The following is a 12,969-nucleotide window of genomic DNA, read 5'->3' on the forward strand; positions in this document are numbered from 1 at the left end:
CTTTTGTGGATATGTGGCTTGCTTTCTTCCCAGGGGTGGTTGGCCCTGGCAGGTGGCCCTCCGGCTGAAGTCTTGGCATGGAGATGGCAGGCTCCTATGTGGAGCTACGCTTCTGAGTAGCTGCTGGGTACTGACGGCGGCACACTGTTTCAAGAGGTACGTGTCCACCTTTCCCTGTCACCCTCAGCAAGGGCTCCTGCCCAGCCCTGTGCTGCTAGATAGCACTTAGGGGGAAGTGTGGGAGGTGACAGCTAAAAAACAACCCCCACCTCCTGTGAGAGTCCACTTGCTTACCCTGGTGGCAAAAGGAACTCTGAATCTAGGGAGAAGGGAAGGTGAATTTTTGGAGGGAAGGGAGTTGGAGTAGGACTTCCCTCAAGAACCGATCTGAAATCATGGCAGCAAAAGACAGGCTGATTCTCGTAAGACAGTAGAAAAATGAAGTAAAATGCTGCCTTTCATTCCAAGAAATCTGGCTTAGACACAGCAGAACGAAGAAGGCTCCTAGGTTTTAGTGGCCAATCTTTTTTACTTCGTACTACCCATGTCATGTGGTTGCCCACAACATTAATTCAGTCTTGGCTAGCAATGAATGATAGCGCAGTGTTTAGATAAAGCAGTGGAAGAGTCTGCTGTCCTGTCTTCTTGTTTCAAGTTACTGTAAGGAAACTGTACTCACTTTATCAAAGAGAATTATGCTTTGTTCTGAGTGCCACACTACCAAGAAACAACATGGTGCACCTCAAAGGGTAAGCAAAAAGAGGTTCCATTCATTGCCTATTGCTTCAAATACCACCCATGTTAGAAGGAGGTGAGCTGCTTTTTTGTTTTAACATAAGGTTTTTTTTTTTGTGGCTGCTATTTCCTTTTTGTGTGTTATTCTTTAACACTGGAGCAGTATAAAGGTGGGCTAGACTACAAGTGGAAGGAAGAGATTTGTTCTGCAGACTACTGAAGCAGAGAATGGCTGTTTGAGAGGACAGGGTGAGGAAGGGGTGAGCCTCCTTGGAAGGAGAGCAGAGTATAGCATTAGTATTATTAGCGGGGCTATCAAATCACAGAATTAAGTAAGGCTTGGAATGCTGGAGCTGTGGATCTCTGTTCTACTCACTAAGTAATGAGAAACACCAAGGGTTTTTGAACCTTGAAATGTGATCAAAGGGAGAGTTTTAGGAGATGAGTCATTTGGAGCTGTGTGGGAGAGATCTGAAGAGGAAAAGCAAAACAGATAAAGGTACATTAAGGAGGTTGAAAAACAGAAAAATCTTTGCCTGTGGGTTTGCATGTCTTTTTCTGGAGTGGCTTAAAATTTAAAACTCTCTATGGGAGGAACTGGTAGGGCTCTTTATATTCCTCTATAAGAGGAAGACTAGTTATAATACTGTAATAACAGAGAGAGAGAGAGAGAGAGAGAGAGAGAGAGAGAGAGAGAGAGAGACAGACAGACAGACAGAGAGAGAGAGAGACAGACAGACAGACAGACAGAGACAGACAGACAGAGACAGAGAGACAGAGACAGAGAGGTAGAAAAATAAAGATAGGTGGTCTGAAGACATTGTATTGGAAATCAGTGTAAGTCAGTACAGTGTCACAGGAGGAAGATATGGATTTGGCTATCAAGACCCAGCTTTTGGTCAACTTTCGCTTTTTAGAAATTGTTTCTCCTCTTGGTGCCTCATTTTACTCCATTGTAAAGTGAAGTTAAGCAGTATTCCATTGTGAGATCACTGTACAAATAATCTGTAAATTATTATGGAAATCTTACAGAAAGTATGAAATTCAAAACCAACAGCAGTTATTATTGTGGTTAGGGTAAAAGAGAGGAAGGGAAGAATAAGGATATTAGCAAAAGAAAGGACTAAAAATGTGTTACTTTTCACTTACAGGAGGAGAATAAAGTAGAAAAGGAAGAGAAGCTGAAGAAGTCTAATTAGGGGCTTAGGGTTTAGACAAAGTATTCTACATGTTATCTTTAGGTTTTCTTCCACTTTTATTCAAGACTCCATGCCTTTCAACTCAATTTAAAGTTATTGTCTTAAGGGGTTCAAGGACTAAAGAAGGAAAGTAAAATATTCCCTTAGTTTGAAAAGCTTCAATATGATTTTGGGTTTTTGGTTTGGGGTGGGGCAGGTTGAGTTGGTTCATTCTGTTTTTCCTCCCGCAGCCTTTTTCTTTTAGACATTGCCTAGATTCACTATCTGTCTCATTGGTGCTTATGTATCAGGTGTCTACCATGTAACTTGGCATATAACAGGTCATCCTGAGTGCTTGCTGCACGCTAAACGTGCAAATGGTGGCTGTATATAAGACATTTGGGCTTTTAGTTAGAGGATAGTGATAATTTTACATCTGGATCAACGTTTAACTCCTTCCATATGTCATTGGGCATTTCCTCCTGTGGTCTGCTTGGTGTAAGGTAAGGCCAGTTGATTAAAGGGCAGCATCTTCACATGCTTTGGCTACACTGGAAGACTTAGTTATTGAGAGAAGGGGGAACACTGCATAACAAATACGTTACATCTGATGGGTCAGTAATGTGCTGGGTTTTCTGGGCTTCCTGTTTGAAGTGCCACTTCAGTCCTCCTTGTGCTGAGTTTAAGAAAAGGCAGAGAGCCAGATCCTAGTGATTAGAACAAGACCCAGGAATTTTTTTTTTTTTCTTTTAAGTCTGCATTTGGGGACTTTGGTTCCAAATAATCCTCTATTAATCTGGAGAAGTTTGCAAAATAGAGACTGTGGTGTGGAACAAAGGAGCCCCACTGAGAAGTTATTCAGCTTAGATTGCTTGCAGGGCATATGTAAATGATGTTTATTACTATAATACTTGTAGCTGGGTGGGGTGTATGTCTGAATTCTGTATTTGAAATTTGTTCTTTTATCTTCTTATTCTGTTTGTATTTCCTTTATTTTGTCAAGCCTGGGGCCTGTGTACACATGAAGGTATTTTTGTGTGTGTGCAATAGGCACTATCTGATACTTGTATCTGAGTACTGACACAAACCAGTGCTCATTTTTTGAGGGGGTGGAGTGGGGTGCTAAGGCTGGAATTCAAGGTCTGGGAACTGCACCCCCTTTTTGTTTACACAATGCTAACACTTTACCATGTGAGCTACAGTGCCATTTCAGCTTTTCAGTGGTTAGATGGAAATAGGAAACTCACAGACTTTCCTGCCTAGGCTAGCTTCAAACCACAATCCTCCCATCTCAACCTCCTGAGTCCGTAGGATTACAGAGGTAAATCATCAACCAGTGCCTGGCTTCAGGTTAGTGCTCTTGAGCAGTCATTTCTGAACAGTAAGACTCAGACATGGCTGCTGAATTATTTTATGATGTAGAATGGGACTTTTTTTTTTTTGCCGGTCCTGGGCTTGAGCTCAGGGCCTGAGCACTGTCCTTGGACTTTCTCAAGGGTAGAGCTCTACCACTTGAGCCTCCGCACCACTTCCGGCTTTTTTCTATGTATGTGGTACCAAGGAATTGAACCCGGGTCTTCATGCATGCTAGGCAAGCACTTTAACCACTAGGCCAAACCCCCTGCCCTAAGATGGGACTTTTTGATGTTCTTTTTTCCTTTCTTCCCATAGTCATGTCTACTTTATACAGTCTTCAAATCAAGTTAGGGTAGGAATGATGGCCTAGTGAGGATGAAGTCAGAATGCCACTGTGACCCATCCCCATCCTGCGGGGCCCACTCTTCTGGGTGATCCCTACTTATAGGCCTGCTGCCATTTTGTTTTACATTTTCTCCATTGTTAAAGCCATAGCACATTTGGAATGTCATATCCTTGTTAACAGGTTCAAGAGAAAACATGTTTGTTTGTTTTGTAGTAGTCTTGTAAATCCTTCACAACAGAGTTTGTTCTTGCCCTTTCCTATACAGAATCATTTCTATAAAGTACCATGCAATTACCATCTGTTTATAACTGAAAAGTACCTGAGCATGAAACTCATTCTTTTTAATTGCCCATTCTGATAACAAACACTAGTTTTGAGGAAAGTCCATACTTGACACAAGGATTGTGTGTGTGTGTGTGTGTGATTCTACTCCAACTTTGATTTGCTCAAGATTATAACTTTATCTGATTTTTATCTTTTTGACTTTTTGCCTAGGCATGCCATAGCAGCTGGAAATGGTCAAGAGATTATTGCTTTGGAAAAATCAGGAATGTGTAGATCTTTCTCAGTAGAAAGACAAGCCCCAGAGGTAACGGGACTTGCTTTTTAGGAACACAGCATATCAGATGGCTGGCACAATCCATCATCTGTGTGGAAGAGCAGAGGTATAAAGGACCAGGTCTTTGCTGACATGCACACTGTTCTGGGTCATAGTAAAACCACTTCCTGTGTACATGCTGTGTATCAGTAAGGCTCAATGCAAGATTCTTTTGAGGAGGTTACTTCTGCCCAGCAGCTGGAACCATTCTCATAAACAACTTTAGTTGACCTCTTTTTGAGTTTCTTGTAGTAGTAGCAGATGTGTGTGTATAGCCTGAATAAACACACACACACACACACACACACACACACACACACACACACACACACTACAAATTGACCTTAAAACCTAAACTAAACCTTAAAACCTAAACTTAAAATCTATCCCTGAGCTCTTTTGTTCAGGGCTAGTGCTCTACCACTTGAAGCCACAATGCCCCTTCCAGGTTTTTTTTTGTTTGTTTTGTTTTTGTTTTTGTGTGAGTCTCATAGAGACTTTTCTGCTTGGGCTAGTTTTGAACTGTGATCCTCAGGTCTCAGCTTCCTGAGTCGCTAGGATTACAAGCATGAGCCACTGGTGCCTGGTTTGAATTTTTAATTCTAGTAACTTTTTTTGGGGGGGGAGTATTCTTCTAACCCCAGAATCCCAGACATTTAATTTTACTAAACTGCTGGGTATCAGCTTGCTCAAGACTGTCTGAGAAGTTTTGTTTGAGGGGGAAGGGAAGGCATTTTAATGAAGCAAATGACTGCTGTGTCAATCAAAATTGAAAATGTATATTTTAGAAGGGTTTTTCAATATAATAAACATAAGGCAACAGGACAGCAGTGGCTCACCCCTGTAATCCTAGCTTCTTAGGAAGCTGGAGGAACATGGTTCAAAGCCAAGCCTATGTGGAAAAGTCAATGGGACTTTCACCAGTAGAAGGACAGCTTTAAGTGCGTCTCAAGTGGTAGAGTGTCAGCTGAGCAAGCATGAGTTCAAAGTCAAGACAAAAACGAATCCTAAGGGCTGGGAGTGTGGCCTAGTGGTAGAGTGTTTGCCTAGCGTCCACGAAGCCTTGGGTTCAATTCCTTGGTGTCACATATACAGAAAAAAATAGAAGTGGTGCTGTGTGGCTCAAGTGGTAGAGCTCTAGCCAAAGACTGCCCAGTCCTTGAGTTCAAGCCCCAGAATTGGCAAAAAAAAAAAAAAAAAAAAAATCCTAGAAAAATGTACAAAGTTCAACTAGCAAGTCCTTTAGATACACAGAAAAATCTGGGAGAATGGGAGCATGGCCTAGTGTTAGCATGCGCACCTAGCATGCCCACAGCCCTGGGTTCAATTCCCTGGTATCACATAGACAGAAAAAGTCAGAAGTGGCGTTATGGCTCAAGTGACACGGTTCTAGCCTTGAACAAAAAGTGTCCAAGGACAGGCCCTAGTTTAGGCTCTAGGACTGGCAAAAAGAAAACAAAACAAATAAACAAACAACCCCCCCCCCAAAAAAAAACAGAAAAAGAGGCTTCTTTTTGTGCTTTCTTGAGAATCTCAGAAACACAGTATATGTTTCCAAATGTATTAGTAAATTGGGAGTTTGGGCCAGAGTTTTATCCCTGAAATATATAATTATATCCACTAGGCGAGGTGGATGGAAGACAAATATTATTGGGAAATGAATCCAGATTTCTGTAGGCTGCTCTTCAGACCTCCCGTATGAAATGCACTCTAACTAATAATGGATTAAACGAGTGAGGGATTCCAGGCATAGGCTTAGCAGATCCATTTCCCTAAATTAGGACCACTTCAAAAGTATAGGTACAGCTGGATGATGGTGGCTCACATCTATACTCCTTGTTACTCAAGAGGCTGAGATCAGAGGACTTGTTCAAAGCTAGCCTGGGGAGAAAAGTTGGAGAGAGTCGTATCTCTGAAAACCAGAAGTGGAGCTGTGGCTCAAAAGTGGTAGGACAGTGCTTAGGCTCTGAGTTCAAGCCCCACGATGGACAAACCAATTAAAATAAGTAAAAGTATAGATGCTAAGATTCCATTTTGACAAGAATAGTGCATTTTCTTTTGGTTAAATGTTTTCAGTTTATAATCAATGAAGGCCAGATTGGTAAACATACTAAGTCTGGGGGACACATGACTACGATAGCTGATCAAAGAACACATTATATAAACACAGTATGTGTGCGTGTATGCATGTGTATACACACACACACACACACATACACATATATATATGGCACTTTGGTATCTATTAGTAATGTCTTGGGATGCTTACTCACCAGTGATTTGTGGGCATGCAGGGGCAGGAGACCCATGCTTGTCTTTGACATCATCCCTTCAGTGGTTCTGAAGCCTGTGAATTTGAAAGCATCTATGGGACTATGCCAGAGCTATTAATTTAATAGAGATTGTGGGGTATGGATATTTGCATTTTAAAAAGCAATATAGGTAATAACTAGCCAGTACTAATAATATTTGATTTTTGTGGGATGTTTTGTGAAATACAAACTTTGGGGTTAGTTCTTTACACTGTGAGAATTGGTAAGATGTCCCTTTGACTTCAGTACGTTCAGGATGAAAGTGTATGTGTGCCTGGGGACACAGAGCGCTTTCAAAAGCCACAACACACAGAGGTTTCCAGTTAGAAAAAAGTAGCTTTCTAGTTAAGAGTAACTGTGAATGCATCCTTGAAAGTGCTGCTGAAATAGTTGTGTTTAAGAACTCACCTAGTACTTGAATTTTCCAAAACAGTGGTCCCTGTCTTATACGTCGCTATTGGATCAATGATTTTTCATATTGTTTTTCACGGGTGATATTGAAAATGCCAGATTATACTGTCAAAAGTACAGTGAGGGCCAGGAGTTTGGCCTAGTGGTAGAATGCTTGCCTAGCATGCACAAAGACCCAGGTTCAATTCCTCAGTATCACATACATAGGAAAAAGCCGGAAGTGGTGCTAAGGCTCAAGTGGTAGAGCTTTAGCCTTGAGAAAGCCCAAGGACAGTGCTCAGGCTCTGAGCTCAAGCCCAGGACTGGCAAAAAAAAAAAAAGTTACAATAGTTCACAGAAAATGGAAGTGAAGGCTATTCAAACACTTGACTATTTTTCAGAATCTTCAACTTTTACTTAAATTTTGAAATAGAATCCGAAAAGCTCTTTTTTAGGCACAACTATGTTGAAGTTTTGTGATATTCCACAGAAAGTGGAAGTGAGGGTTATTTGAATACTTGAGTATTTTTCATAGGTTTTTTTTGGGGGGGGGGGGGGCTCATGGGACTTGAACTTTGGCCTGGGCACTGTCCCTGAGCTCTTCAGCTCAAGGCCCTACCCTTGAGCCAAGCCCCAATTCTCATTTTCTAGTGATTAATTAGAGATAAGAGTCTCAAGGCTTTGTATTGCCAAGCTGGTTTTGAACCATGATCCTCAGATCTCAGCCTCCTGAGTAGCTAAGATTACAGGTGTGAGCCACCATGCCCAGTTTTTTTCATAGTTTTTAAATTTTACTTTTTGAAGTGGAACCTGTAAAAATCTGTCTACCTCTGTGTCTTCCTATCTATTGGTGGAAGTGTACTGAGAGAATTTTTTATGTAGCTCAGGCTATCCTGAATTTGAGATCCTCTTCTCTCAAGTGTTGGGATTATAAGCCTAAGCCACCAAGTTTAGCAGGAGGCTATACGTTAAACAGGTAGTCAATGAAAATAACAAGATTTTTTAAAAAAATGTCTTTAAGTTCACAATCAACTAGAGGTCTTATAAACTGTATAAGACTCTCAAGTTTTGGTCCCAAAATTAAGGTGAAAGCTGTTACATATATGCCAACACCTAGAGACATTATTGGTTAACAAAAAATTTTCTGGTCACAAATGTTTCAGGTAGATACCTCAGAATTAAATTATATTATTTAGAAGTCCAAGTGTGGCTTAAGTTGTAGTGAGTCATCCTTAAGTGAAAAGGCCAAGCAAGAGCTCAAGGCTGCAAGTGCAAGCCCTGATGACAACAAAACACCAAAACAAAACAACCAAACCAAAGTATGAAAGTATGTTATTTAAAAAGACTGATGATTATCCATGTAGTAGTTTTTATTTTAATATACTTATTTGAAGAACACACACATTAAATAATGATTCACACAATCAATGCATTGTATTCCCATTTATGAAGCATTATACAGTGAACACAACAGATAAATATCTTTGACCTAAAATAACTTTCATTCAAGGAGACAGAGAGACAGAGACAGAGACAGAGAGAGAGAGAGAGAGAGAGAGAGAGAGAGAGAGGGAGGGAGGGAGGGAGGGAGGGAGGGAGGGAGGGAGGGAGGGAGGGAGAGAGAGAGAGAGAGAGAGAGAGAGAGAGAGAGAGAGAGAGAGAGAGAGAGAGAGAGAGAGAAAGGAATAAAGACAGGGCTTAGAATGTGGCCCAAGTGATGAGTGCCTGCCTAGTAGACTTAAGATCCTGAGTTCAAGCTCGAGTACCACCATAACCATCTACAGAGAGCGAGAAAGAGAGAGGAGAGCGCTAAAAAATGTGAATATGTTGATCTAAAACGAGGTTTGCATTTGGTTCACATGAACAGGGAATATTTGTGTCTTGGTACTAGGAATAATATTGTCTTTGAGGGATACCAGATTAGATTACACATACTTTCTGCCCCTATGAAAATTCAGGATGAATTAAAAATCTTAGTAATAGGCCGGGAGTTTGGCCTAGTGGTTAAAGTGCTTGCCTAGCATGCATGAAGACCCGGGTTCGATTCCTCGGTACCACATACATAGAAAAAAGCTGGAAGTGGTGCTGAGGCTCAAGTGGTAGAGCTCTAGCCTTGAGAAGGTCCAAGGACAGTGCTCAGGCCCTGAGCTCAAGCCCAGAACTGGCAAAAAAAAAAAAAAAAAAAAATCTTAGTAATAAAATGAATAACAAATATAGTACAATAATCCTGTCCTGTGTTATTTGTCCCTGCTTTGATCTTTCCCTATGGTGGAGAATTGATAGGTTGTTGTTTGTTTCCACTTGCTTTCCACATTTACTCTGCAGAAAATAAAGGTTAATTGGTAATCTAGATTTCACAGTGAAAATGGAAGAGGTGATTGCAGCAGGTTCCTCGGAGGAGACAATGCGCAAGACAAAGGTAGTTATTATTTGCCAAGTGTCTAATAAGTAGGAACAAGATTTTCATTATCACTGCTAGCATCCTTGGCTGTCAGTCACCCATTTTCAGTATCTGGAACAAGGCTTTCATTAGCTTTTTCCGTCTCTCAGGTATGGTAACAATACCAGGAACTATGCTGTTCGGGTTGGGGATTACCACACTCTGGTGCCAGAAGAGTTTGAAGAGGAAATTGGAGTTGAGCAGATTGTGATTCACAGGGATTATCAGCCAGACAGCAGCGACTATGACATCGCCCTGGTGAGGTTACAAGGACCTGAGGGGCACTGTGCCCGATTCAGTAGTCACGTCTTGCCAGCTTGTCTACCCCTCCCAAGAGAGAGGCCACACAAAACTGCCTCCAACTGTTACATAACAGGATGGGGAGACACAGGTAATCTAACGTGATGGAGCCAGTGAGCAACATTGGACACCCTTCAGTGTCTGCCACTGGCCACATTTGGTTGTGCAACAGGCAAGATTTTTGCCCAACTTAGGTCTAGATTCACACGAGTTGGTTATGGGTTCAACTGCAACTTTAGCACCAGCTGAGAACCAAATTACTCGTGTTACTTACTAGTGGAGAATGTTCTAATAACTTAGTTTCTTAGTATAGTGAGAGGACTGGGAAAGAGTTTAAGACCTTACCCTGTACCCTGGTTAACCCGATTTAGTGGAGATTCTGATGGGTTTGTATGTGGGCTTCAACTCAGGAGCCATGAGCTTACACTTGGTCTTTTTACTCAAGGTTGGTGCTCTACCACCACTTGAGTCATGGCTCCACTTCTGGCCTTTTCTGGCTAATTGGAGATTGAGTAGTGGCTCCAGTGGTAGACTGTTAAGTCCTAGGCTTAGGCTCAGGGCCTGAACACTGTCTTTGGGTTTTCTCAAGGTTAGCGCTAGCCACAGCAATACTTCTGGCTTTTTTCTATGTATGTGGTAGGAATCGAACCCATTCTAGGCAAGCACTCTACCACTAGGCCAAACTCCCAGCTCTACAACTAGCATCTATAACTTAAAACTTAGCTTGAATTAATTACATGAATGCCATCCTTAAGTGATCTCATTAAGTGCTTAACTGTTGAGATGTTAATAGATGGAACTTCAATGAATTTTTTTGGTTTGACTAGGACGAGCCTATTCAAGAACACTCCAACAAGCAGCCATCCCCTTGCTTCCCAAGAGGTTCTGTGAAGATCGCTACAAAGGCCGGTTTACGGGGAGAATGCTGTGTGCTGGAAGCCTCCATGAGCATACCAGTGTGGACAGCTGCCAGGGAGACAGTGGAGGGCCACTTGTGTGTCAGCGTTCTGGAGACAACTGGGTTGTGTATGGAGTGACATCTTGGGGATATGGCTGTGGGCTGAAGGATTCCCCTGGTGTCTATACCAAAGTCTCAGCCTTTGTACCTTGGATTAAAAGCATCACCAGACTTTAGCTCCTGAAAACCAAAGGGGAAAAAATGAGTACAGAAACCAATAGAAAACTATCAGCCTCCAGTACTAGCTCTAACCCAGAAGTGACACCTACTGGAGACTAGGGTCTGTGTCCCTCCTGCTCTTGAAAACATGTGAAGCCTTTTGGGCATATACCTCAATACTAGTGACTGAAACTAGCATTGTAACCAAGTTTACTGGAGAAATGAATTTCTCCTAAGTTTCATCTCTTCTGCATGCATTTCCCAGCATCCTCCACTGTGCAGTATGACTGCTTTTCCTTATTGATGGTCATTCTTAAACCGAAAAAAGTAGGACCATTATCAATTTTGGCCCTTTTATCCATGCAATCAAGAAGCCAAAAGAGGCACTTTATTATTTCACTATACACCTGCAGCAGCATTACTGAGTCACAGGCTATGTGATCGTTCTAACAGTCCCATAAATGGCTTGCTACATATCCTACTTGAGTTCCAATTGCAGGAAAAGTCCTATTCTTTTCTGGAGGATATCTACTAACATATACAACTTTGATCATCTAATATAGCAGTCTTCCTGAACCATGACAAGTGTGCCATCTACTGGAATGTCCCAACAATTGACTTGTTTCCCCAACAAATAGCTGCAGAAAACCTGACAAATCAAGATCCCTTCCTTGCATAAATCAGGGTCATATTTTGGTTTGTGCAACACAAAACTTTATGGCAGTGGATAGCCCCCACACCTACAGGCTGTAATTCTTTCACAGGAGCAATAGCTCCTGTCAGCATCTGTGACAGTACAGAAGTGGATCATAGCCACAGGAAATGCCAAGGCTACTCTTGACCTTCTTGCTTAGGATGGCTTGACTTTTTGGTTCAAATTGCATTTGGACAAATTAAATGTCACGAAACCTCCAGGTGCCAGCACTTTTAGTAAGGGCGCAGATATTCGTTATACGTGGTTGTCTTCTATTTTACCAGTCTCCCCCAGCATCTAATTCATATCCCTTGTTAAACCTTGTTCAGTAACAGCTGAACACGTACAGGTGCTTTACACTTCCCAAGTAAGTCTCATTTTATGTTGTGCCGTGTACATTTATCCGAAAGCACACCTCGATTACTTTGCAGCAACAATCACAAACCACAAACACGGTATCTAGCTTAGAGAAGTTAAATTCGCACATCATACACCATTCTGTGAAGAAACCTCTGGCTGCTTATAATTAGACCAACAGGAACAATATCATGAAGCAGGGAATGTTTCAAGGCCAGTAAACCCTTCCCACAGCCAACTGTCCATGAGTACAACTTTTATATCTGGTACAAATGATCAGTGTGTATCTCTGCAAATAAACTGCACAAATTCTCCATTTACATCGAATTGTTTTGGCATGTTCTGTTGCTTGAACTCAAGGCTTGGAAGTGTCCTTGGGATTTCTAAGCCACAGCTCCACTTCTGCCTTTTTCCATGTGGTACCGATGAATTGAACTCGGGCCCTCATGCATGCTAGGCACTAAACCATTACATTAGGCCCAACTCCTGGCCCTTTATATCTAATTTTTTGTTATGGAATACCATATTCAAGGTTTTCTCAAAGCCAATAGTATCAAAACTCACACCAGCTCCGTAATACACTTAGTCATGATTTAGTCAAGTATGTAATAACCATTAAGCCATTTTATTTATACAAAAAAATAAGCACTAATTACAACAATGCAGGCCTACATTGGAAAATAGACCCGTTATATTCCAGACCATTCAAAAGGACACCTGAAGTCGCTGTGCATTTCCATCCATTATCATTTGGGCTTATCTGTAACAGAAAAGGAAACTAGCATTACAAAACGGCTGTCCGTGCACTTGCCTGTTATTCCATTTCAGCCAGCAGTCTTAGCCCATTTCAGACCGACTCCAATACTCACAGAAAAGCAAGCGCGCGCTCCGCTGTCCCCCTATCCGGTCCGCATCGGCAACGAGTTCGGGCCTCCTAGAAAACACATTAAACAGTCGCTGAGAAGAGCCTCCCTTTCTCGCCTAGCCATCCCCCAGCGTCCCGCAGGTTTGCCGTGTTCCTTGTGCAAGTCAGAATCTGATACCAACGGACATGGCGACAGCTTTGCCAATCAGCAAGAATCATGCTCTTCCATGGCTAGGAAGGGAGACTGCCACACGGCTGACAGGTCCCATAGATACATGGAG

At 42.0% G+C, this 12,969-nt stretch overlaps 1 protein-coding gene, 1 long non-coding RNA gene and 1 other non-coding gene across 3 annotated transcripts in view; 1 reads left to right on the top strand and 2 right to left on the bottom strand.

Annotated features, from left to right (window-relative positions):
- The window catches only part of Prss12 (serine protease 12), a 49,941-nt gene extending 38,945 nt beyond the window's left edge, over window positions 1–10,996 (top strand). The window contains exons 9-11 of the mRNA XM_090356536.1: window positions 34–156; window positions 9,466–9,746; window positions 10,483–10,996. Coding sequence (XP_090212662.1) covers window positions 34–156; window positions 9,466–9,746; window positions 10,483–10,790 — 712 coding nt within the window. The 3' untranslated portion in view covers window positions 10,791–10,996. The remainder of the gene's footprint in view (window positions 1–33; window positions 157–9,465; window positions 9,747–10,482) is intronic.
- A 1,429-nt stretch (window positions 10,997–12,425) lies between these two features.
- Window positions 12,426–12,747, bottom strand: LOC150047256 (uncharacterized). Its single transcript, XR_016539420.1, has 2 exons — window positions 12,693–12,747; window positions 12,426–12,583 (listed from the first exon to the last, which is right to left on the bottom strand). It is a non-coding gene; the product is annotated as an uncharacterized LOC150047256 (long non-coding RNA).
- An 87-nt stretch (window positions 12,748–12,834) lies between these two features.
- LOC150047257 (small nucleolar RNA SNORA24) lies at window positions 12,835–12,969 on the bottom strand. Its single transcript, XR_016539462.1, has one exon. It is a non-coding gene; the product is annotated as a small nucleolar RNA SNORA24 (small nucleolar RNA).

The sequence above is a fragment of the Megascapheus bottae genome, chromosome 23, assembly GCF_031878675.1.
Source record: "Megascapheus bottae isolate mThoBot1 chromosome 23, mThoBot2.hap1, whole genome shotgun sequence".
In the NCBI taxonomy this organism is placed as follows: Eukaryota; Metazoa; Chordata; class Mammalia; order Rodentia; family Geomyidae; genus Megascapheus; species Megascapheus bottae.